The 27,589-nt window shown below is 44.6% G+C and overlaps 1 protein-coding gene across 2 annotated transcripts in view; it reads right to left on the reverse strand.

Moving 5' to 3' along the window:
* The window catches only part of LOC143943224 (cytosolic phospholipase A2 zeta-like), a 180,128-nt gene extending 157,392 nt beyond the window's left edge, over nt 1-22,736 (reverse strand). Inside the window, exons 1-2 of one of the 2 annotated variants that reach the window (XM_077464845.1) lie at nt 22,558-22,736; nt 1,226-1,298 (exon numbers count right to left, since the gene is read on the reverse strand). In XM_077464845.1, the coding sequence (XP_077320971.1) occupies nt 1,226-1,298; nt 22,558-22,674 (190 nt within the window). In that variant the 5' untranslated portion in view covers nt 22,675-22,736. The remainder of the gene's footprint in view (nt 1-1,225; nt 1,299-22,557) is intronic. The other variant, XM_077464846.1, reaches the window with a different exon arrangement.
* Between the last annotated feature and the right edge of the window lie 4,853 nt (nt 22,737-27,589).

Raw genomic sequence — 27,589 nt, forward strand, 5'->3', positions numbered from 1 at the left:
TCTTACATTCCCTCCCCCCTTTATACCCCATACTTGATTTACCCCCCTTTCTTCTCTTCGCCCCTCTGTTCTTCCTTCTCCATTGCTTCACCTATCCCCCCCATACACTGGAAGTGGTATCAATAGGGATACCTAGTTAGTTAAAAAGAAACTGGGAAGTGAGACCACAAGATTATGTGAAGTCCTAACTCCACATACTGCTGTTTATTCTTCTTGGCGATAATGCTAGCAGGGTATTGATGTTGCATTTCATGTACTGCCTCGCTATCTGTAAACTATGTGGAAAGTTTGTATTCTGTTGGTCTGTGTGGACCCATTTCCTGATATAAATAATAAAAAAAAAAAAAATGAAAACTATTGTTTTCTGTTTCATTGCATTCACCAAGTGAGGAAAAAAAAAAAAAAACACAGGTTACTGCACGTAGTGTTAATGTGCCCTTTCAGGTTGCAGAAGTTAGGTGGAGCCAGAAGGAGGAACCAGTGAGAGCTGCAGGGGACCCAGGAGACTGACAATCTGGGACGTTTCACTTTCTGTGTGGACAGCAATAGATCATTTCTGAGGACTGGAGCAGCTTTCCGTGGTGTGGCCAGCAGGAAACTTAAAGTGTATTTAAACCCCAACACTTTATATTCCTGATATTAGGTTGTGGCACAATGTACTTGTATGAGAAAGTATCCTGTTCTCTTTGTATTGCTTCCTTTATATGAAATCCCAGTTCCTCTTAAAAACTGACCACACTAAGCAGAAGAGCACATTGTGGTCAGTTCTTTAGCTATGCTGGGAACTCAGTATGCTCACCTTCAATGATCAGACTTGTCCTGACACCGCACCCCCCCTGCACAGCCATTCGCTGGGAAGCTCAGTGTGCTATGCTTCTCCTCCCTCCAACTCTTATGCAGCTAAGAACAGAGGCAATGTGATCACTTACAAAAAAATGGGGGGGGAAAAAAAAAAAAAAAAAAAAAAAAAAAAAAAAAAGGTATTTATAATGTTTTTTTTAGATCTATACAAAAACTGATTTTGTTTTTTCAAGGTGATAGTTTACAATTACTTTAAATATATACTGAATTTTTATACAAGTATGCTTTCATCTACATTCTATAGTGACAAGGTTGCTTCAAAGTATAAATTTACATAGAAATAAAGGGAAAGAGAAAAAGTTTGTTCAGTGTTATCATTCTAGGTAGTGTTAGTGCACACATAAAGAAAAGAAACATTACTTACACATGTCTGCGCCATGTATATTTTGGGCCCTTAGCACTCTTACAGTCAAATTGTAATATGGATGAATTTCCTTCTGAAAAGAAAATATAATTTTCTTTTATAATTAGAATGTACTTTGCAACATCACACATTTGTTCAAGAGGTTTTCAAGGAATTGTTTATGGCAATGCAGGCATTCTTAGTCAAGACATCTTAATAAATGAATCACAAAAGTAAGCTAGTCAGTAGAAGTATTCTTTTAATGGCAGTTATAATCTTAGAAAAGGCTACATATACGAACAACTCTTCTATTTTTAAAGCTGAATTTGTGATAGGTATACCGTAGAAGTAACAAATGAATGCACCTTTGCGCCGCTCGCACATGCGCAGTGGGTGCCCGGCTGTGAAGCCACAGCCAGGCGCCCACACTTACAATGTGAGCGCCGCCGAACGGAGGGGAGGATGAGCAGGGCTTCGATTCCCCCCCATCGCTGGACCGCAGGACACTGGGACAGGTAAGTGTCCGATTATTAAAAGTCAGCAGCTGCAAAAAAAAAAAAAAATGGGCACCCTGCTTTAAAGGCCCACTTGCTTACCAGGCCAATTCTGACATTTCTCTCCTACATGTAAAAATCATCATTTTTTTGCTAGAAAATGACATAGAACCCCCAAACATTATATGTTTTTTAGCAAAGATCCTAGAGAATACAATTGCAGTCATTGCAACTTTTTATCTTGAACGGTATTTGCACAGCAGTTTTTCAAATGCGTTTTAAAAAAAAAAAAAGTTTTGTGCTTTAAAAAAAAACAAAAAACAGTAGTTAGCCCAATGTTTTTGCATAATATGAAAGATGAAGTTATGCCGAGTAAATAAATACCTAACATGTCACGCTTCAAAATTGCACACACTCGTGGAATGGTGCCAAACTTCGCTACTTAAAAATCCCCATAGCCAACACTTTAAAAAATTTTCACTGGTTACATGTTTTGAAAAGAGGTCTAGGACCAAAATTATTGCTTTCATGCCGCATACACACGACTGGACTTTCCGGCAGACTAGGTCCAACGGTCTTCCTGACAAACTTTCGGCAGAGTGCTGACGGTCTTCCCAAACGAATGGACTTGGCCACAAAAGCTTCTCTTGCATCATATTTGGTTAGTTGGGCCAGCATACAGACGAACGGTTTTCCCAATAGGAATTGAGTCCGTCGGACAGATTTGAAACATGTTCTATTGCTAGGTCCGTCTGATTTTTTTAAATTGGATTAGGCCACACAAGATCGAATTGTCCAACGGACTGATTCCATCGGACCTAGTCTGCCGGAAAGTCTGGTCGTGTCTACGCCCCACCCCAACTCTAACGCAGCGATACCTCACGTATGGTTTGATCACCGTTTTCATATGTTGGCGGGACTTACGTATGCGTTTGCTTCTGCTTGCGAGCTCACAGGGACAGGGGCGCTTTTAAAGAAATTGTTAATTTTACTTTATTTTAGCCTGACACTTCTTTCCCCCAAACATGTTTTGATCACTTTTATTCCTATTACAAGGAATGTAAACATCCCTTGTAATAGGAATATGGCATGACAGGTCCTCTTTACAGTGAGATGTGGGGTCAATAAGACCCCACATCTCACCTCTAGGCTGGAAAGCCTGAAATAAAAAAAAAATTATACTGGCTTCCCAGCTGAATCAGCGCCATTCGTTTGAATGCAGAGGCTGGCCGTGACATCATAACATCATGCCCGGCCTCCAACGATCATAGAGACTCCGGCAACCATCTGGTCTGCCGGGAATCTCTATGATGAACATCCGGGGCCAGAGGTCAGCTTATTAGACTAAGATGCAATTGTTCTAATGAATCAGTGTTTTTACAACAGGCTAGACTGATTGGTGATAGATTTATGCAAAAGGATTACCATACTGATTTTGTTGAAGACAAAATAAAAAGTGTAGCACTACTCTTTTCCACTCACAAACGGTTTTTCATCCGCCCGGATCCTGTCTCCGACTCACCGATCGAGTCGGTAGAAGCACCGGAGGGCGGCGGGGGGGGGGGGGGGGGGGGGGGGGGGCTGTGTGCTCGCCCCCTCTTGCCTCCCATAAGAACGATCAAGTGGTGGAACAGCCGATATGATCATTCTTATGGTGCACAGAATCGCCGGCTCTAAAAGATGATATCTGAATGATGCCTGTAGCTACAGGCATCATTCAGATATCCCCGCTCAAAGCTGAGGACATCATTTGGCGTACGGTGGGCGGGAAGCAGTTAAGGGCGCACGGGTGCCGTCTGCCATTTTTATTGCTAGCTGCTACCCCCATTCACATGTGCGGCCCCTTTCAGGATGCCGGGCACTTGAATAATTTTTTTCAATCACCCGATTAGACCCAGAGGCACTAATAGGCTTCAAAATAGGGTGGGCTCCGGACGCAGAGCATTGCACTCGGAGCCCACCCAGGTGTGTTAGAATAGCGAATAAATATTGATGGTGTACTGCTTGCCACCCCCCCCCCCCCCCAAAAAAAAATATTACCACCAGCCGCCATTGCTTAACCACTTCAGCCCCGGACCATTTGGCTGCCTGAAGACCGGAGGACTTTTTACAATTTGGCACTGCGTCACTTTAACTGGTAATTGTGTGGTCATGCAATGTCATTCCCAAACAAAATTTGCATCCTTTTTTTCCCCACAAATAGAGCTTTCTTTTTATGGTATTTGATTGCCTCTGCGATTTTTATTTTTTTGCGATATAAATGGAAAAAGACCGAATATTTCGAAAAAAAAATTATATTTTCTAATTTTGTTATAGGAAAAACTCAATTTTAGTCATACATTTAGGCCAAAATTTAATCAGACATGTCTTTGGTAATAAAAATGCCAATAAGCATATATTTATTGGTTTGTGCAAAAGTTATAGCGTCCACAAACTAGGGTACATTTTCTGGAATTTATGCAGCCTTTAGTTTATGACTGCCTATCTCATCTCTTGAGGTGCTAAAATGGCAGGGCAGTACAAACCGCCCCCAAATGACCTCATTTGGGAAAGTAGACACCCCAATAAAATTGCTGAGAGGCATGTTGAGCCCATTGAATATTTAATTTTTTTGTCCCAAGTGATTAAAAAATGACAAAAAAAGTTGTCACTAAATGATATATTGCTTACACATGCCATGGTGATATGTGGAATTACACCCCAAAATACATTCTGCTGCTTCTCCTGAGTACAGGAATACCACATGTATGAGACTTTTTGGGAGTCTAGACATGCACGGGACACCAAAAACCAAGCACCACCTTCAGGATTTCTAAGGGTGTAAATTTTTGATTTCACTCCTCACTACCCATCATTACCTATCACAGTTTTGTAGGCCATACTATAAAATGCCTAGATAGCTCAAACCCCCCCCCCCCAAATGACCCCATTTGGAAAGTAGACACCCCAATCTATTTGCTAAGAGGCATGTTAAGTCCATGGAATATTTTATATTTTGCCACATGTTGCGGGAAAATTACAAACTTTTTTTTTTTGCACATAATTGTCACTAAATGACATATTGTTCAAACATGCCATGGGCATATGTGGAATTACACCCAAAAATACATTCTGCTGCTTCTCCCGAGTACGGGGATACCACATGTGAGACTTTTTGGGAGCCTAACCACATACGGGACTCCAAAAACTAAGCACCGCCTTCAGGCTTTGTAAGGGTGTAAATTTTTTATTTCACCCCTCACTACCCATCACAGTTTCGGAGGCCATGGAATGCCCAGATGGCACAAACCCCCCCCCCCCCCAAAATAATCCAATTTTGTACGCGGCTAGGCTCCCAAAAAGTCTCACACGTGTGGTATCCCCGTACTCAGGAAAAGCAACAGAATGTATTTTGGGGTGTCATTTCACATATGCCCATGGCATGTTTGAGCAATATATCATTTAGTGACAACTTTCTGTAAAAAAATTAAAGAAAAAATTCCAGAAACGTATAAAATATTCCACGGACTCAACATGCCTCTAAGCAAATAGCTTGAAGTGTCTTCCTTCCAAAATGGGGTCACCTGGGGGGGTTTTGTGCTATCTTGACATTTCATGGCATCCATAACTGATAGGTAGTGAGGAAGAGAAATCACCATTTTACGCCCTTAGAAAGCCTGAAGGCGGTGATTGGTTTTTGGGGTCCTGTACGCGGTTAGGCTCCCAAAATGTCAAAGCAAAGGCAAAACAAATAAAAAATGAAAAATAGTAAAAAATAAAACATTTTTTAAAGCAATTTGTGCCTAAAATATATATATATATATATATATATATATATATATATATATATATGCCGAAGCATGGGGGCAAGTTAGGAGCAAATCGCTCCTCCATCCCTGCTGCCCCCATGCTTCGGCATATATGCTCTTTTTTTTTTTAACTGTGGTGGTGAAATCACCTTCTACAGCGCTGGAGTCACGGCTTTATGTATCGTTGGAGCAAACGCTGTTGCTGTCAAGATAAATAAATCCGTACTGCAGCTGACTGGCGAACCTGAAAACAAAAAAATGGTTAACAATAAAACACATTAAACAGTAAGGCTTCATGCACACGAGACGCAGATGCAAACGCTGCTGGACACATGTTGAAACCGGCGCTTAGAAACGCGCGTTTTGCCGCGATTTTTACCGCGATTTAGCGGCGTTTTACCGCGTTTGCGTCTAGAAGCGTTTAGTTAAGCTAACATCATAGACCCTCCCCAGCTCAAAAATTAACTATTTCAGCAATTTTGTGAGACCAGAGTGAGTAGCAGCAGCTGTGAGAGCTGCAGTGTACTTGTATTTAGCGTGTCACTTGCCACGGCACCTGCCACAAGTTGTGGATTGTCCACTTGCCACGTGACTTGCCACATCACCTGCCACGTCACTTGCCATGTCATCTGCCACAAGTTGTGGATTGTCCAACTGCCACGTCACCTGCCACAAGTTGTGGATTGTCCACTTGCCACGTGACTTGCCACATCACCTGCCACAAGTTTTGGATTGTCCACTTGCCACGTCACTTGCCACAAGTTGGGGATTGTCCACTTGCCACATCACCTGCCACAAGTTGTGGATTGTCCACTTGCCACGTCACTTGCCACATCACCTGCCACGTCACTTGCCACGAGATGTGGATTGTCCACTTTCCACGTCATCTGCCATGCCACCTGCCACAAGCTGTGGATTGTCCACTTGCCATGTCACCAGCCACATCACCTGCCACAAGTTGTGGATTGTCCACTTGCCACGTGACTTGCCACATCACCTGCCACAAGTTGTGGATTGTCCACTTGCCACGTCACTTGCCACATCACCTGCCACGAGATGTGGATTGTCCACTTTCCACGTCATCTGCCATGCCACCTGCCACAAGCTGTGGATTGTCCACTTGCCATGTCACCAGCCACGTCACCTGCCACAAGTTGTGGATTGTCCACTTGCCACGTGACTTGCCACATCACCTGCCACAAGTTGTGGATTGTCCACTTGCCACGTCACTTGCCACATCACCTGCCACGTCACTTGCCACGAGATGTGGATTGTCCACTTTCCACGTCATCTGCCATGCCACCTGCCACAAGCTGTGGATTGTCCACTTGCCATGTCACCAGCCACATCACCTGCCACAAGTTGTGGATTGTCCACTTGCCACGTGACTTGCCACATCACCTGCCACGTCACTTGCCACATCACCTGCCACAAGTTGTGGATTGTCTACTTGCCACGTCACTTGCCACATTACCTGCCACGTCACTTGCCACGTCACCTGCCACAAGTTGTGGATTGTCCACTTGCCACGTCACCTGCCACGTCACCTGCCACAAGTTGTGGATTGTCCACTTGCCACGTCACTTGCCACAAGTTGGGGATTGTCCACATCACCTGCCACGTCACTTGCCACATCACCTGCCACAAGTTGTGGATTGTCCACTTGCCACGTCACTTGCCACATCACCTGCCACGTCACTTGCCACAAGATGTGGATTGTCCACTTTCCATGTCAACTGCCATGCCACCTGCCACAAGTTGTGGATTGTCCACTTGCCACGTCACCAGCCACATCACCTGCCACAAGTTGTGGATTGTCCACTTGCCACGTGACTTGCCACATCACCTGCAACGTCACTTGCCACATCACCTGCCACAAGTTGTGGATTGTCCACTTGCCACGTCACTTGCCACATCACCTGCCACAAGTTGTGGATTGTCCACTTGCCACGTCACCAGCCACATCACCTGCAACAAGTTGTGGATTTCCACTTGCCACGTGACTTGCCACATCACCTGCCACATCACTTGCCACGTCACCTGTCACAAGTTGTGGATTGTCCACTTTCCACATCACTTGCCACCTGCCATGTCACTTGCCACAAGCTGTGGATTGTCCACTTGCCACGTCACTTGCCACGTCACCTGCCACAAGTTTTGGATTGTCCACTTGTCACATCACCTGCCACATCACTTGCCACATCACCTGCCACGTCACCTGCCACAAGTTGTGAATTGTCCACTTGCCACGTCACCTGCCACATCACTTGCCACATCACCTGCCACGTCACCTGCCACAAGTTGTGAATTGTCCACTTGCCACGTCACTTGCCACATCACCTGCCACGTCACTTGCCACGAGATGTGGATTGTCCACTTGCCACGTCACTTGCCACGTCACCTGCCACAAGTTTTGGATTTTCCACTTGCCACGTCACTTGCCACGTCACTTGCCACAAGATGTGGATTGTCCACTTGTCACATCACCTGCCACATCACTTGCCACATCACCTGGCACAAGTTGTGGATTGTCCACTTGCCACGTCCCTTGCCAGGTCCCCTGCCACAAGTGGATTGTCCACTTGCCACGTCACCTGCCACAAGTTGTGGATTGTCCACTTGCCACGTCACTTGCCACGTCACCTGCCACAAGTTGTGGATTGTCCACATCACCTGCCACGTCACTTGCCACATCACCTGCCACAAGTTGTGGATTGTCCACTTGCCACGTCACTTGCCACATCACCTGCCACGTCACTTGCCACAAGATGTGAATTGTCCACTTGTCACATCACCTGCCACATCACCTGCCACATCACTTGCCACATCACCTGCCACGTCACCTGCCACAAGTTGTGGATTGTCCACTTGCCACGTCACTTGCCACATCACCTGCCACGAGATGTGGATTGTCCACTTGCCACGTCACTTGCCACGTCACCTGCCACGTCACTTGCCACAAGTTTTGGATTGTCCACTTGCCACGTCACTTGCCACGTCACTTGCCCCAAGATGTGGATTGTCCACTTGTCAGATCACCTGCCACATCACTTGCCACATCACCTGCCACGTCACCTGCCACAAGTTGTGGATTGTCCACTTGCCACGTCCCTTGCCACGTCACCTGCCACAAGTGGATTGTCCACTTGCCACATCACCTGCCACAAGTTGTGGATTGTCCACTTGCCACGTCACCTGACACAAGTTGTGGATTGTCCACTCGCCACGTCACTTGCCACATCCCCTGCCACAAGTGGATTGTCCACTTGCTACGTCACTTGCCACGTCCCCTGCCACAAGTGGATTGTCCACTTGCCACGTCACTTGCCACGTCACCTGCCACAAGTTATGGATTGTCCACTTGCCACGTCACATGCCAGTCACCTGCCACAAGTTGTTGATTTTCCACTTGCCACGTCACCTGCCAGGTCACTTGCCGCGTCACCTGCCAGGTCACTTGCCGCGTCACCTGCCACAAGTTGTAGATTGTCCACTTTCCACGTCACTTGCCACTTCACCTGCCACGTCACTTGCCACAAGTTGTGGATTGTCCACTTGCCACATCACTTGCCACCTGCCATGTCACTTGCCACAAGTTGTGGATTGTCCACTTGCCACATCACTTGCCACCTGCCATGTCACTTGCCACAAGTTGTGGATTGTCCACTTGCCACGTCACTTGCCACCTGCCATGTCACTTGCCACAAGTTGTGGATTGTCCACTTGCAATTGCAATTGTTTAAAATATTTTTCTAATGGTTTTTTATCATTTGCAATCATTTTTGAGATTTTTAATGTAAAAAAAAGGTCACCTTTAAAAACGCATATAAACGCAAACGCGGCAGCGGCGTTTTGCCACGTTTTACCGCGTTTTGCGTCTGAAACGTGGAAATTTTTGTTTCTGAACGCATTTTTTTGCTTCTGGAAAAACGAGACTAAACGCAACTGCATAAAAACGGAAAAAAACGAGACTGTGTGCATGGACACATAGGATAACATTGAATGAGTTCAGGGGCAGTTGAAAAAACTGTCCAACTGCATCTGAACGCGCGTTTAACTGCGTCTCGTGTGCATGAGGCCTAAAGTATAAAAAAAAATGACATACCTGGTAAGCAAACATGATACAACATAACAACAATAAAACATTGCAGAATAGAATACAGTAAAAAAGAGCAGAACAATAGAGAGAATAGAGAGAGAGAGCAATAAAATGACAACTATTTTATTTATTTATTTTTTACACTTTTATTTGTAACTGAAACTAACGGTTCGGTTCCTGGTTCAGGTCTCAAAATGAGATGGGATCTTGGGAGACCCTGTGAAAGTGTGTCCTATTCTGTGCAGTGCTGTACCCTATGCTAAAACTCCACTAGTATATGGTAGCGTTCAAAACTTTCACCAATGCAAAAACAAACAACAAGGATTGTCAGGACAGGAGGGGCAATAATAGTGGGTGGCCTATATCCTTGCTTGCTACAGACACGACATCTTCTTTGCGGGGCTCGTTGGGTAGGGGTACTAGGGAGTACATACGGAAAATGCTTCTCATGCAGCCAGCTTACTGCATTTGGATTGGGAAGGTGAAGTGAAGTACCGTCTGGAAACAGAAGGGCTCTGGCAATCTCTTCCTGGAATTTAAGGAAGGAACCAGTCCTTCCTGAAGCTCTGTATGAGCATTCAGCAAAGCCAATTGAAATAAATAAACACACTTTTTTTGTACCAGCGTCTGGCCTTGCGGCAACTAGGTATGGCGTCAACAACTGGTTGCTGAGGTCCACCCCTCCCACATTTTGTTTATATTCATGGACACAGAGGGGTTTCTCCACAACATCAGTCGCCATAGGCATTTGGACAGAAGGGAGGACAGAACAAAAACAAACATTCTTATTATCCCTCCACTTCACAGCGAACAAATTATTACACTTCAAGCAGGCTCTCGCCCCAGCCTAAGAAGGAATCTACAAACCCTCTGGGGTAAGCCCCGGTGATTAGATCACGCGGTACCACATGCGCCAAACTGATGATCAAACAAGTGACTAAAAAGTGGCGCGCTCATGTAATAATTGTCCACATACAAATGGTACCCCCTTCCGAATAAGGGTGACACCAAGTCCCACACAATCGTGCCAGCGCTCCCTGTGTAATCTGGGCAGTTCGGCGGCTCTACTTGACCTCTTCCCTCGTAAACCTTAACACTATATGTATAGCCTGTGGCCCAGAGCTTATATATCTTGATCCCGTATCTGGCACACTTGCAAGGAAGATACTGTTTGAAAGACAAGCGGGCAGAAAATGTAATCAGGGACTCAATGCAGACAACCTGATTGGGAGTAAACAAGGCTGAAAAACTTTGGTTAAAGTGGTTTACAAGGGGCCGAACGTTGTAGAGCCAATCGTATCCAGGGTCTCCACGAGGACGACAGAGTTCATTGTCGTTGAAGTGCATGAACCACAAGATCTGCTCGTAACGTGCCCTGGCCATGGAAGCAGAGAACACGGGGTTTATGGTGAATTGGGTCAGTGGACCAATATGACCGCAATTCGCTCTTTTTTAGTTACGCCCATGAGGGGGGATTGGTTTCCAATCTCTGGCAAGGGAGGACAACTGGGGATTAGTGGTAATGAATTGACCAGCATACAAATTACTTTGGTCCACAATAGATCTATAGAGATCTTCCATGAAAAACAGGCAATAAAAATCAAGTGATGTAAAATCAACTGTTTACCCCTGAATTCCGAGTTGGCCAGTGAATGGGGAAAGGTGCTGCAGAAGTGGTGGGCTCCAAATTAGGATTGGCAAATTCTGTAGGAAGGACACTATGGGCACGACGGGCCTATCTTTGTCTTCTTGGTGACAGCAGGACACTACTTGTGCTTGCCACCTCGCCAGCTTGAACTGCACTTATGGGATTCGCCACGTCACCACGTGATACCGCAGTGCTGGATGTACGACCAGGGTGTACTAGGCCGCTGGTGCTTGCCAGTTCAACAGAAGGATGAGCGACAATAGTACTTCTCTGCTCCATACGAGAGCCCTGCGGTTCTTGCACCTCAACAACAGCAGAAGAAGATATGGGTCTGGTACGCCTGACCTTTGCAGGGGCTGTCATGGAGCCGCTGTCATCTACAGGATTGTATTCAGAGCCTGAATATGACAGATGAGTGACTTCCTCTTCACTGTCTGTCATGATCAGAAACGTGTAGGCCTCTTCACTAGTGTACCTTCGATTTGCCATTTTGGGCTCTAAATTTACTGGTACACTAGTGAGACTCACAGGAAAAAAAGCTCCTAGACTGTCAGCAACTGTATCAAACTCTACCAACAAAACTGTTAGTGATCGCAGGGATCAGGCCTGACTCTGCAAACGCTGCAGTTATGTGTTTAGCGTTTTGTAGGGGACAGCGATCGATCGATACTGCACTTGGGTGGGCTGGGCGGAGGGGTAAAACACAGGTGCTAGCAGGTATCTGGGCTGATCCTGCTAACACTGCGTTTTTGGGAACCCTAAACTGCTGGGGACGCTAGTATAGATCTGATCAGATCAGATATTGATCCGTTCAGACACTATACCACTAAGGGAGGTGTATGCTGCGTGCAAGGGTGTTAGCGCTACTGGCACTAATCCGACGCTGCCTGGGGCGACGCAGACCCTAACTGACCCTAAAACCTAACTGATATCACCTGCCGGGCGATCAGGAGGTTAAACCTTTATTGGGTAATAAACGGCGGGTGTCCTGACGCTATAAAAAACAAACTACCTAACATCACCCGTAACACTTATACAGTGATCACTGGTGACAGGGGGTGAAAAGGGTTAACTAGGGGGTTAAAACCTTTATTAGGTAATATATGGGGGTACCTGATGCTATAAAAACCTGACTGTGAACCTAAATAGCTAAACTGGCTGTCTAGCGTCACCTGTGACACTTATACGGAGATCACTGGTAACAAGGAGTAAAAGGGTTAACTAGGGGGCAAACGGCGGGTGTCCTGACGCTATAAAAAACAAACTAACTAACATCACCCGTAACACTTATGCGGTGATCACTGGTGACAGGGGGTGAAAAGGGTTAACTAGGGGGCAATCAGGGGATTAAAACCTTTATTAGGTAATATATGGGGGTACCTGACGTTATAAAAACCTGACTGTGAACCTAAATAACTAACAGGCTTACTAGCGTCACCCGCGACATTAAAACGGCAATCAGAAAAAAGATTGCTTAGTGACACTGGTGACAGGGGGTTAAAGGGTTAACTGGGGAGCAATCAAGGGGTTAAACCTTTAATAGGGGGGTATCCTAGACCTAAAGGGGCCTACCACTAACAGCCCTAACACTTATAACAGTCACAAAATGACACCAATGCAGTGAACAGTAAAAAAATCAAAACTGCTATTGGTGTCACTGTGACAGGGGGTACAGGGCTGGGGTGATTTGTGTACTGGTGTTAGTGTGCTGTTGGTATAACTCTGATGTCTTCTCTCCTCGGCGCCGGAACGAAAAGGCTTCACGAGGAGAAATGTGATCACTTCCTCTACTTCTGTTCACAGTTTCAGAAGCTTCTCATTCATCAGGAGCTATCGTGAGGGAGATGCAATGACCCTTCCTTTTAGATTCTTGCAGTCAACTGTACAATAGAACTTAGATTTATGAGAAAGAAGCAGCACAAGGAGCCAATCAGTTGTGCTACAGTGCTCATGTGCTAACAAAGAACATGCCAATAGGAGGAGAGAGGTTATCAGTCTGCTGCTTCTCCATTTAATATCCACTTGCAGACTGGGGGGTGTACAAGGCCATTAGGTGTTGCATAACTACAAAAGACTAAATGCAGATCATGTAGCGCTGACATAATGCTTGCACCAATCTGGAGCAGAGAGTGCAAGTCCCTCTGTTAGTTAGGAATGATCAATTCTCTGTTCTGCCATGTCTATGAGAGATACAGCAAACAGAAAAGAAGTGCTGAAGCTGAATGCTCAGATCTCTCTGCCTGTCCCCACCTCTACTCAGCTCAGACCCTGCAGGCTCTGCTCATGTAGTGTAATGATAATCCATGCCTAGGCAGAGAGAGGGGCGTGAGCTGTCTGCCAAGAGCTCACATTCCATACGTCAGGTCACACCTGGTGGGGATCTGTGGCAGTTTTCTATGCTGAAAATTGCCTCATTCCCTTTGTTAATTGGATGCAGGCCCTGCACTAGTTTTTATTTCACTCACCACTCCTGACAGTTTCCACCCTTATAATCGCACGAAAAGCTTAGTTAATTCCATAGAATGTGTGTTAAAATGAAGCCATCGGAAGCCTGTGTAAAAGGGGGACAATACAGAAGCACAAATGGTAGTTAGAGACAGCACTATCACCTCATAACAGGAAGTGTCTTAACAAGGACCTTTATTTCAGGATCACTATTACCTGCAAGCAGTTGCTTCCCGAGCAGCTATCTTTGGGTGCTGTGAGCAGGACCACTGATAAGACAGCACAACCGACCCTCCTGCACTAGGCCTGGGTCCATTGCTTCAAATAGGGAACTCAGGCACCTGTCAAGCAGGAGGTCTGGCTGTAGTGCATTATTTCTGACTCTTGTGCTCCCCCTGCAGTGCTGCCAGCTTCTCCTCCTTTTTCTCCCTCCAGGCCCCATTGGAGGCGAAATTAATAGCTGTGCCCTCTTTTGTCCAGGCTTCCCTGTGTGCCCCCCTCCCAGTACTGCCAGCTTCATTCCACTTCTCTCCTGTCTGAAGCTCCTGCAGGCACACAGGGGTATTGTCCCTCCTTTCCTTAATGAACACAGTGAGCGATAAGTGCCAGTCACTCCTGTGTCTATTCATCACTGAAGCATAGTAAACTAGTATGTTTGTGAATGAGCAGGAAGCCGCTCAGCACAGAGCACTTCCCATTTATTCACTGTTCAGTGCAGCTAAGGCTGCAGAGAAAGAGCCTGGGGAATCTTTGTCCTTAGTCCCTTTTCTATCCCAAATGTGGAACATCAGGTGTCTGTTTATACTCCTGATATTTCACCAAAGGCCCCAAAACAGGGAAGTTAAAAATGTACAAAAAATAAATAAATATGTAAATTCTAAAAAAAAAAAAAAAAAAAAAAAAAAAAAAAAAAAATGTGCTTGTGTCCCCAGAGACAGGGCAATGTCACTCAACAGGGGGGCTCTACGATTGGCCCTCCTGATCACATGACGGCTGTGTCCAATCACAGCCATCATGTAATATAAGCAGAGAGCCATTGCCAGGTAATTGTCTTGCTTTTCCTCACACAGAATCAGTTAGGAGAAGGAGAGCAGATCTGCGAGCTGGGGATCAATGTGTATGTGCTGTTTTTTTTGTTTTGTTTTTAAACACTGATCACCCAGCTAGTGTCCCCAAACAGTGAAAACACCAACACCTGCCCCACATCTGTCCCAGTAAACACCTGTCCCACATCTGTCCCAGTAAACACCTGTCCCACATCTGTCCCAGTAAACACCTGTCCATGATGGCGCACATCTATCTGATCATCTGCTCACATCTGGCGGAAATCTGTCCGTGATCATCTGCGCACATCTTATCTGCCACATCAGTCCATGCGCATCTGACGCATCTAATTCCATTGTCCTGGTGCTCCAGAGCCTTCAAAAATGTGATAGGTACTCAGAAATGAAATTAGTAATTTATGCCTTTAGAACGCCTGATGGTGCTCCCTGCATGTTGGGCCTCTGTATGTGGCCAGGCTGTGTAAAAGTCTCACACTTGGTATCGCCATAGGCAGGAATAGCGGAATGTTTTTTTTTGGGGGGGGGGGGGGGGAATTTTTGCTATGTAAATGCTATGCGTTAGAAAAATCGTATAAAATCTACAACTTTGTGTAAAAAAAGAAAATAAAGTTTTCACTTTCTTTCCACATTTTCCAAAAACTTGTGGAAAAAAAAAAAAATGACGTATTCAAAAGACTCATTATGCCTCCTGGATTATACATTGGGGTGTTTTCTTTCCAAAATGTGGTCATTTTGTGGGTAATTGCATTGTTTTGGTGCTCCAGGACCTTCAAAAATGAAATAGGTAATCAGGAAACGAAATGTGTAATTTATGCTCCTAGAACACCCGACGGTGCTCCCTGCATGTTGGGCCTCTGTATGTGGGGCCTCTGTAGGCTGTGTAAAAGTCCCGCACAGATGGTATCGCCATACTCAGGAGGAGTAGAAGAATATATTTTGGAGTGCAATTGCAAGTTTATCTATGCCATATGTGAGAAATAACTTGTTAATATGACAATTTTGTGGAGATAAAACAAAAAAATATATAGATTCTTAATTTTCCAAACTATTGTGTGCAAAAAATTGTAACTTCAAAAAACTTACTATGCCTTTTACTAAATACCTTGGACTGTCATCTCTACAAAAAGGGGTCATGGGGGGGGGGGTATCTGTACTGTCCTGACATTTTAGGGCCTCAATAAATGAGATCAAGCTCAATCCCGATCAGTACATCGGGATTGAGCTTGTAGACTAACTTTCAAACAAACCTTTTATCATACACTTATCAGGATTTTACCAAAGACGTGTAGCAGAATACATTCTGGCCTGAATTCATGACAAAATTGTATTTTATTGAATTTCTTTTAAAACAGAAATTCGAAACATATTGTATTTTTCAAAATGCCTAGTATAATATAATAAATTGCTATATATTATATATATATATATATATATATATATATATATATATATATATATACACACACATACATACACACACACACACACACACACACACACCATTTTAGCTGTTACATTTTTTCTGTGCAAATATGCATGACCAAGATACGGTGCTTGTGAATGAGGGAGGAGTAACCAGTAACGAGTTGATTTTGGCAGAAGCCCCAAGTCTTTGAAAAGTTAGTCACATTTTTGCAATTGTCAACAAAAGGTAACATTATACTACACTTAGAATATATTTTATGTTCTGCCTTGTGCTATCATTTTCTTAAAATAAAGATAAATTCCAGGTATGGCAATTTTTACACTATGGCTCAGGTTGGACCCATGTAAGTAGATGGAAATACCTGAAGTGGGCATCACTACTACAATGATCTTCACTAGCTTCCAGGTCTCATGCTGAGTGGCTGCTTTGCTGCATTGTGAACACAGAATGTTGCTAACTTGACACAGGTTCCATTCGAGGGACAGTTTGCCTTCTCTCAATAAATACAAAAGGTTCTATGCTTGCATGAGGTGAAAAAGTGTTCTCTGAATAGTGTCCGTGCCAAGAGGGCAACCTCCTGTGTTCACTAACCAGCAGCAGGGTAGCCACTCAACATATTAGCCAGGAGCTAGTAGAGATCACTAGTGTTTTGTTTGTCCTTCCAGAAGGTTCCAGGAAGTGTCAGCCAGTTACTAAATCAAATATTTCATATTGAATTTGGCAACGGATTGCTCAGGCCTATGGTTTGAAGGGCAAAAATCCACCAGGAGTGTAGGGATTTTCTTGGAGCAATCTGTTATCAGGCCTCAGTGGAACATGTATGCAAGGCTGCTACCTGGTTTTCTATTCACACCTTTACAAATTTTTATAAGGCGGATGTACAGTATATGCCATGTTAGTCTAGAGATAGTCTGCTAATTAGACCTAATCTATAATAATGTGCCCTAGAGTTTAATTAAATATATCTGTTATGCTTGAGTCTATGACCTCTCAAAGACTATAGAAAAGGGAAGGATTCTTCCATCAATGAAAATATAGTCTTAAGCCCCATACACATGGGCCGAATGTCCGGTGGCATTGGCCAGTTCAAAAGAACCTGCCCGACATTCGGCCCATGTGCACTGCAGGGGCATGACCTAAAAGGGTCTGCAAACCGGCTTCCGATCAGCGCCCCGTCAGAACACAATAGAACAGCAGGGCAGATCGCTGTACCAACATTGGATTGTAAGTAGAGTGGCTTTGACCTGAGCAGCCAGTTTTTTTTCCTTCAGCCCGCTGCATTGAAAAATAAAAAACTAGCAGTTTGTAATGGGCTTAAAGCTGGATATAAAATGACCATCTAAACCAGGAGTGCTCAACCTCTTGAAGAGCAAGGGCCAATCAAGTGATTTGGCAACCAGTCACTGGCCACAATGAACTATGGGGTTTTACCATCCCACAAACTGCCAATGAAAATTAGCCTTTACTGTCCTGAGCCCCCTATAAGGCTACTTTCACAATGATGAGCTGCGATTTACCTGTACCGCGGGTGTGGTGCACCTGCTGTTTTCCTGCAGGTTAGCTGAGCTTTGCCATAGATTTCTACTACATCTTGCGGGTGTAGTGCTTTTTCTGATAGCACACCAAAACTTTCAAAAAGTGTACCAAACTCGCTGGATATAATAGAAGTCTAACTCGGTGCAGCCAACCACTGCACTGCATCTGTGGATCAGTGTCAAGTTAAAGCTAGATTCACACATGTCCGGAGCAAATTTCCCCTAATTTTTCACTGCAAATCTCCAAAGCAGGATGCGGAAACCTTGCAAGAAGATCTGAACAAATTAATGGGTTGGGCAACTACATGGCAAATGAGGTTTAATGTAAAATAATGGGTGGCAAAAATATGAATGCAATCTATACACGGGGGGGGGGAGCCTATGGGGGAATCTAGGATGGAAAAGGACCCGGGGTCCTAAAAGATGATAGGCTCAGCAATGGCAAGCTGCTGTTTACAAAGCAAACAGAATATTGGCATGCATTAAAAAAGGGGATTAACTCCAAAGATAAAGAAAGAGATAGTTCTCCCACTCTACAAGACTCTGGTCCGGCCGCACCTGGCGTATGTTGTCCAGTTCTGGGCACCGGTCCTCAGGAAGGATGTGCTGGAAATGGAGCAAGTACAAAGAAGGGCAACAAAGCTAATAAAGGGTCTGGAAGATATTAGTTATCAAGAAAGGTTTGCGAGAACTGAACTTATTCTCTCTGGAGAAGAGGCACTTGAGAGGGGATATGATTTCCATTCACAAATACCATACAGGTGCCCCTACAATAGGGATAAAACTTTTTTGCGGAAAGAAAAATTTAATAAGAAACATGGCCACTCACTAAAATTAGAAGAAAAGAGGTTTAACCTAAACTGTGTTGAGCACCTGGGTGTCATGCTTGTGGCTGTCAGAGTCTTGCTATGCCTCATGGGACTTGTAGTTCCGCAACAGCTGGAGAGCCACAGGTTGAGCACCCCTGGTGTAGAGGGTTCTTTACTGTAAGAGCGGCAAGGATGTGGAATTCCCTTTCACAGGCAGTGGTTTCAGTGGGGGGCCATTGATAGTTTCAAAAAACGATTAGATAAACACATGAACAACTGCAATATACAGGGATATACAATGTAATACTGGCATATAGGGGTGCAACAAATCAAAAAACATATGGATTGGATCGTTCCATGCTCTCAATCTTTTGCTGGCGGAAATTCGGCCAGAAAAATTCCGATGGAGTATACACACGGTCACATTTTCCGATGAAAAGCTCTCATCGGTCTTTTGCTGGCTGAATTTCCAATCGTGTGTACGCAGCATCAATCTTTTGCTGGTGGAAATTCGGCCAGAAAAATTCAGATGGATCATACACACGGTTGCATTTTCAGACTAAAAGCTCTTATCAGTCTTTTGCTGGGCGAATTTCCGATCGTGTGTACGCGGCATAATAGTCTGGGTGTGAGCTGTTGGGATATAATAATGAAATCAATCCGAGACATGTATTTTTTTTTATTTTTTTTTAGGGTGGCCCTTCACTTTAAGTAGCATAGGAGTGAAATGAAGGTCCCCAAATGAGGGTTTCAATTAATGTCACAGTTCTATAATTACATTTACTGACCCACAGTTCCTGATGTGCACATGTCCCATCTCAGGTTAGGGGGATATGACAGAATGTTCAGCTAGGATGGGGTGCCCTTTAAGTTCCACAACAAGAACAACAAGTGGATAGTCAGGCTCCATTCTGTATAGTGTCAAAAGAGGGGGGTCTAGATTGACCATATTAAACTCACAACCCGTTCAAGCCGCTCTGTCAGGTGTTGTTCGGCATTCTATCCAGGTTATCAACTCTTCAAAGAATGATGGTCTGCCATCGTGTTCCACCCTGAGCCTGGCATTGTGTATTTGAATTGGTCATTCCTGAGCCTGCGTTTGGCCTCCATGAAGCCCTGATGGTGGCGTTTGACCTCCGCTGAGAAGTCAAGAAAGATGGCGACTTTAACGTTTCCAAAGGCTATTACCCTTTTCTCTGGCCATTCTAAGTCCTACGTCCCTGTCTTTGTAATTTAGCAGCTTGGCTATGAATGTGCGGGGGGGGCGCGCGCGACTCCCTGCAGGGGTGGTCTGGCCAGCATGCGGTGTGCTCTCTCTACCACCAGCATGGGGGAGAAGGCTTCTCTGCTGTAGGATGTAATTAGCAGCTGTTCAAGGAATGTGGTAGGGTCTTTACCTTCTGCCCCCTCTGGGAGGCCAATTAGGCGCAAATTACACCTCCTGAGTCTGTTATCCATGTCATCCTGCTTGGAGAATAACTGGTGTATTTGTTGCTGCATGCAGTCTGACCCCGTTTGCAATGGCGGGATGGCGTCTTCCACAGTGCTGATGCGAGTCTCTGTAGTTTTGACACGATCGATCACAACGTTTTTGTAGATCTTGTCTTATCAAGGAGATATCTACCTTAAGTTCTTCAATTTTAGCAGTGAGTGATGTTCAGCAGAATGTAATTGCTTCCAGAAGCTTGTCTGCATCTCTCGCCGCCCGCTCCTCTCCTGTCTTTACCGCGCCGCCATCTTCCTCCAGCTCCTCTCTATCTTGTCGATGGTAATGGTCTAGTTTCACCACAGCAGATTTTTGTGCTTTTGATGGGGACATGGTGGCTAGCATCAAGGGTGTCCAGTAAGGCAAGTCTGGTGCACAGATTTTTTCTGTGGGTCGCAGGATGCTTTGGATTGCAGAATCAACAGATGGAGCTCTTTGGCAAGTGTCTTACTCCATGCAACGTCAGGCCACACCACCTTGATGGACTTTTTTCAACCCCACCTACTATGTATCAGTCATACACACGTGTTCTTTCATTAGCATTTGAAAGAAAAGGGACAGTTTCTAGGCCAGAATTGACACCTAGATGCCAATAAAAGTTCCCAAACATAGATTGCCACTTTCCTGAAGCCTCAAAGAAAACTACTAGTCATCTTGGCTACAAGGATCAGGAGGGGGCATTCGCAAGGCCCCAGAAGGTCTGCAAACTTTGATAGTATCAACAGATCTAAGGAACCTATTTTATCTCTCATAAAAGCTAAAATATTAGCGGCAAAGAGATGAAAATAATTTCCTTTGAGGGTACACATGTTGGGTTACATGTATATGGAAATCTGTATTTGTAACATGCCTAGAATCCTAGGGAAACACATAAAACCGTTATATGGTGCCTGATTGCAGCAGGCAGATATTGTTACTGTTATTATCAGACCGATGCGCTGGTGTCAGAAACCCTATTCATGACCCAGGAATCAGCATTGCCCTGGGCTAATTGCACTCCGGTCATTTCAGAACACAAAACATCCTGTGGGCTGAAACAGGAACCCCCCCCAGGGTTGATTGGTCAAAGGCTAAAGTCCAGCCCACATCCATATTTAAATAAATTGGAGAGATTGAGATATGGACATTGTTCTTCTGCAAAGCAAGTTCAAAACTGGGGAGTCCTTATATGGTCTGGTATGCTTCTACCAAAGGATAAACTTTGGTAAAGTTTTTTTCAGTTTTTATCCATTTTTTATTTTAATAGCGGATTGCCATTTATGTGTCTTTTTTGTAACTCCTTTTTCTTTGTATATATTTTATGCATTGCCCACTTTCGGGATATTAAATGATAAAATTAATAAGTGACTTCTGTGTATTAAGCCAAGACTCATATCTCTGGAGAGATTGTTGTATGTTATTGCCTAAGTGCTCAGTCTAGGTTACCTGCCAATCGGTATGCAATTGCACTGTGTGTTGGTAGATTGCATGCAGATTTTAAACTAACAGATCTGCCAGACGGAGATCTTTGTGTGTGCGGTGGGTTTAGGTAGGCCTTCATATCACACAGTTTAATATATTATACAGTCAGATTAGGATGTGATCTCTGGAAATCTCATCTGATGAATCTTCAGTCTATGACTGACTCCTAAAGCATGTTCCCAGGCTCAAACAACTATAATATGACCATCTCCTTTAGGATGCTGCTAGGCTCTGACCATCCCTAATAGCATGCTGGTAGACTCTGACCATCTCCAGTAGAATGCTGGTAGGCTCTGACCATCTCCTGTGGCACGCCGGTAGGCTCTGACCATCTCCTGTGGCACGCCGGTAGGCTCTGACCATCTCCTGTGGCACAGCACTGAAACAGCACCCCCCCCCCCGCCCCACAGGCACTTACCCACTCGTGTGGATGGGCTGTGGTGTCCACTCCTCTCCTGGAGTGCTGGCAGCTCCGGTGTCCGCTCTGCCAGTTTCCTCCGCCGTGTCTCTTCTTCCTCTAAAGTGCTAGCCATCCAATAGGATCGCCTGACTCTTCAGCCAATCAGGAAACACTGGTAGGGAGGCATTTTAATGTGATAATGGTGATTGCTTCCGCATGGGGGGGTGGCATTGGTTTAAAGCTGCCCCCCCAATAAAAATTTTGAGCACCAGCTGCCACTGCTCAGACCATCTCTTGTGGCATGCCTGTGGGCTCGAACCATCTCCTGTTGCATGCTTGCAATCTAAAAGCTTTCTGTAGTATATCATAAATGAAATGTTATATACAGCCCTATACACTGCACTTGAGACCCCCAATAGCAAGTTGCCCACCACTGATGTATAGGATGCCAGATATGTCATCTGATGGAATATTTCTGTACATTGCAGGCTGAACTCCTCAGATCAATCAACAAGATTGTGAACTATGTAGATGACTAGTTTAGTCGGTGCTTTTCATTTTACAGAAAACCCCCTTATAACTCCCAATAGCTCCTTCCATTTCTATGTTCATATCCTCCATTCTCTGTACTGACCAGGATCTCCATAAAATGCTGTGACTGATAACCTTCCCAGTGTCCTTCCCTCCTTGGCACTCACCCTCCAGCTTTTTGGCCTCGGACCAAGCCTGTCCCTTTTCTCTTTCTTCCACCAGAATACAGCAGCCAACGCAGGCAGAGAACCGCCAGGTAAGCAGCCAGCAGCCGCTCGGAACATTCTTCTTCCTCCTAGCGAGCCGAGTGCAGTATTAAGTACTGAGTGTTGTGTGTATGTCTTCAGTATGGGAGGGGCGGGGCACTGTATGGAATGGGAGGGGCTTAGACATGACTGACACCTCCATGTACAGGTAAAGGGATGGAGCAGATGCCTGACAGGGGCGTTTCCTGGTCATTTGCTGTACAACGTGTGCAGGATTTAACTCTTTTGACGCCAGGTTCTCTCTATCCCAGTTGGGCTGTTTTTATCATTGTGTTGTTTCTCAATAAAAAATACATAGTAGTCACTTCCTCATGCTAAACCCATAAAACGTGTTAAAGCGGTGAGACAGCAAAGCGCTGAAGAAGCAGCTGTAATATTCTTTACATAGAGCATAATGGTGCATGTTTTCACACTTTATTGGATCGCACACAATATAAACTTGGACCATGTCAGTCATGTTTTCAGCTAAATTACAAATACATGTTTAAGTGATTTTAACTATCCATATTGTATACTATCCAAACATGCTCCTTACAATAAACACCTTTTATTTAGTCCCTTTTGGTCGGTTAAATATATTAACCACTTACTGCGAACAGGCGGCCCGCACAAGGCAAAGCAGCGTACCCATATGTAAGGGGGTGGCACTTTGTCCGTCGGAGCAGGCTACACATGATCGGAGTATGTCCGATCTGAGCATTTTGTCGGAAAATTTTACCGGCAAGTTGGAAAAGTTGGTCCGTTGGATATTCCGACGGAAACAGTTCGATGGAGACCACACACAGTCGGAATATCCGACAAAACGGTCCGACAGGACACATTCCATCGGAATCTCCGACCGTGTGTACAAGGGCTTACACCTGTCTTAGGGTGACAACATTCACTCACTCTACTGTATCTATAGAGGAGCCATCGTTGTCAATAGAGATGAGCTAAGGTTCGGGCCAAACAGAGGAAACTGTCCCAGGCTGCTTGCTTTCTTCTCATTACAGCCATGTGTAAGGGCTTTCACACTGCAGCGGTGCGCTGGCAGGACGCTAAAAAAAGTCCTGCTAGCATCATCTTTGGAGCGGTGAAGGAGTGGTGTAGACACCGCTCCTAAACCGCTCCTGCCCATTGAAATCAATGGGGCAGCGCAGCTATACTGCTGGCATATCGCTGCTGCAGCAGCACTTTGCAGTGGTTTTAACCCTTTTGCGGCTGGTTTTTAACCCTTTCTTGGCCGCTAGCGGGAGTAAAAGCACTGCAAAGCGCTGCTGCAGCAGCGCTATGCCGGCGGTATAGCTCTGCGCTGCCCCATTGATTTCAATGGGCAGGAACGGTTTAGGAGCGGTGTCTACACCACTCCTTCATGATGCTAGCAGGACTTTTTTTAGTGTCCTGCCAGCGCACCGCTGCAGTGTGAAAGCCCTTACACATGGCTGTGATGAGAAGAAGGCAAGCAGCCTGGGACAGTTTCCTCTGTTTGGCCTGAACCATAGCTCATCTCTATTGACAACGATGGCTCCTCTATAGGTACAGTAGAGTGAGTGAATGTTGTCACCCTAAGACAGGAATTGTGTAAGCCCTTGTACACACGGTCAGAGATTCCGACGGAATGTGTCCTATCGGACCGTTTTGTCGGATATTCCGACTGTGTGTGGTCTCCATCGGACTGTTTCCATCGGAATATCCGACAGACCAACTTTTCCAACTTGCCGGTAAAATTTTCTGACAAAATGCTCCGATCATGTGTAGCCTATTCCGACGGACAAAGAGCCACGCATGCTCAGAACAAATTCCTAGACCAAAGCTATTGGCTACTAGCCTGAACGTAGTCCCGTTATGTACAATCGGATTTTCCGACAACTTTGTCCGACCGTGTGTATGCAACATCACTTCCGGACCTCTTCCGGAATTAATCCGTCGGAATTACTCAGACGGATTTGGTTGTCGGAATCTCCAACCGTGTGTACAAGGGCTTACTTGTGTCAAGCTCACCAGATGAACATAAAAGAAAAAAAGGCCAAAAGAAAAGGCAGGTAACACATCTAAGGACTGGTATGCTACAATAAATTATATTCTTGTTCTAGAATTAAGATACACTTTAAAGAAGCCCTATCACCTCTAGATACACTTTAGATACACTTTAACCGCTTCAGCTCCGGAACATTTTACCCCCTTCCTGACCAGAGCAATTTTGCGATTCGGCACTGCGTCGCTTTAACTGACAATTGAGTTTTCTTTTGGTGGTATCTGATCACCTCTGCAGTTTTTATTTTTTTGCGCTATAAACAAAAAAACTGTGACAATTTTGCCCCCCTTTGTACAAGAAAAGGAGTGACAATAAAAAAAAAAAAACACAATATTTTTTACTTTTTGCTATAATAAATATCCCCCAAAAATATATAAAAAAATAATTTTTTCCTCAGTTTAGGCCGATATGTATTCTTCTACATATTTTTGTTAAAAAAAAAAAAATCACAATAAGAGTATATTGATTGGTTTGCACAAAAGTTACAGCGGCAACAAAATAGGGGATAGTTTTATGGAATTTTTTTTATTTTTATTTTATTAGTAATGGGGGCGATCTGTGATTTTTAGCGTGACTGCAACATTATGGCAGACACATCACACACTTTTGACACTATTTTGAGACCATTGTCATTTATACAGCAATCAGTGCTATAAAAATGCACTGATTACTGTGTAAATGACACTGGCAGGGAAGGGGTTAAACACTAGGGGGCGATCAAGAAGTTAAGCGTGTCCTAAGGAGTGATTCTAACTGTGGGGGGGATGGGCTACCACTGACATGACAGCAATCACTGCTCCCGATGACAGGGGGCAGTAGATCCCTGTGATTTCACTAGGCAGAACGGGCAAATGCTTTGTTTACCTAGGCATCTCCCCGTTCTGTGGCTCCGTGACATGATCGCGGGACACCAACAGACATCGAGGCCGCGGGACCCACGGGCATGGTAGCGCTGTACGTGGCACACGCCCGCTAGCCCTGCCAATTAACCACCTCAATACAGTGCAGTTATACCCCCTTCCTGACCAGACCAATTTTCAGCTTTCAGCGCTCTCACAGTTTGAATGACAATTACTCAGTCATGCAACACTGTACCCATATGAAACTTGCGTCCTTTTTTCCACACAAATAGAGCTTTCTTTTAGTGGTATTTAATCACTAGTGGGTTTTTTATTTTTTGTGCTATAAATAAAATAAAACGTAAATTTTGTGAAAAAAATGCCTTTTTCTTTGTTTCTGTCATACATTTTTGCTAATTAGTAATTTTTCTTCATACATTTTGGCCAAAATGTATACTGCTACATATCTTTGGTAAAAATAACCCACATTAGTATATATTATTTGGTCTTTGTGAAAGTTATAGAGTCTACAAACTATGGTGCCAATCGCTGAAAATTGATCACATCTGATCAGGCCTTCAGTACATCAGGTGTATCTCATTTCTTGAGACACTAACAAGTCAGGAAAGTACAAATACCCCCCAAATGACCCATTTTTACAAAGTAGACATTCCAAGGTATTAAGTAAGTAGCATGGTGAGTTTTTTTAGGTTGTCATTTTTTCCCACAATTCTTTGCAAAATGAAGATCTTTTTTTATTATTATTTTTTTTTTACAAAATTGTCATATTATCAGGTTATTTCTCACACACAGCATATGCATACAACAAATTACACCCCAAAATACATTCTGCTACTCTTCCCGAGTACGACGATACCACATGTGTGAGACTTTTACACAGCCTGGCTACATACAGAGCACCAACATTGATGTATTACCTTCAGACGTTCTACGAGCAAAAATGACGCATCTCATTTCTCAACCACCTATTACACTTTTGAAGGCCCTGGAGTACCAGGACAATGGAATTTCTCATAAAATGACCCCATTTTGGAAAGCAAACACCCCAATGTATAATCTGTGAGGCATAATGAGTCTTTTGAACTGTTAATTTTTTTCCAGAAGTTTTGGAATATGTGGAAAAAAACTAAAACGCATTTTTTTTTTTTTTACACAAAATTGTCAATTTATAAGATATTTCTAACACATAGCATGTATATAGCAAAAAATACACACCAAAACACATTCTGCTACTCCTCCCGAGTATGGCGATACCACATGTGTAGGACTTTTACACAGCCTGGCCACATAGAGAGGCAGAACATTGAAGTAGTACGTTCAGGCGTTCTAGGAGCATAAATGACACATCTCATTTCATTCCTACCTATCACACTTTTGAAGGTCCTGGACCACCAGGACAGTGAAATTACCCACAAAATTACCCCATTTTGGAAAGCAAACATATATTCTATGAGACATGGGCTGCAAATAGGTACTCGAGTACTCTGATGGGCTGGAGATAGGTACTCTGGTACTCTGATGGCCTGCTGACAGGTACTCGGGTACTCTGATGGCCTGGTGACAGGTACTCGGGTACTCTGATGGCCTGGTGACAGGTACTCGGGTACTCTGAAGGGCGGTGACAGGTACTGAGATGAACTGTGACAGGTACTCGGGTACTGAGATGAACTGTGACAGGTACTCAGGTACTCAGATGAACTGTGACAGGTACTTGGGTACTCAGATGGACTGGGACAGGTACTTGGGTACTCAGATGGGCTGTGACAGGTACTTGGGTACTCAGATGGGCTGTGACAGGTACTTGGGTACTCAGATGGGCTGTGACAGGTACTCGGGTACTCTGATGGGCTGTGACAGGTATCCGGGAACTCAGATGAACCGTGACAGGTACTCGGGTACTTTGATTGGCTGTGACAGCTACTTGGGTACTTTGATGGGCTGTGACAGGTACTCGGGTACTCTGATGGACCGTGACAGATACTCGGGTACTCTGATTTACCGTGACAGGTACTCGGGTACCCTGATGGACCGTGACAGGTACTCGGGTACCATGATGGAC

The sequence above is a fragment of the Lithobates pipiens genome, unplaced genomic scaffold, assembly GCF_037356315.1.
Source record: "Lithobates pipiens isolate NorthernLeopardFrog02 unplaced genomic scaffold, aLitPip1_a1.2 Scaffold_30, whole genome shotgun sequence".
Classification (NCBI taxonomy): domain Eukaryota; kingdom Metazoa; phylum Chordata; class Amphibia; order Anura; family Ranidae; genus Lithobates; species Lithobates pipiens.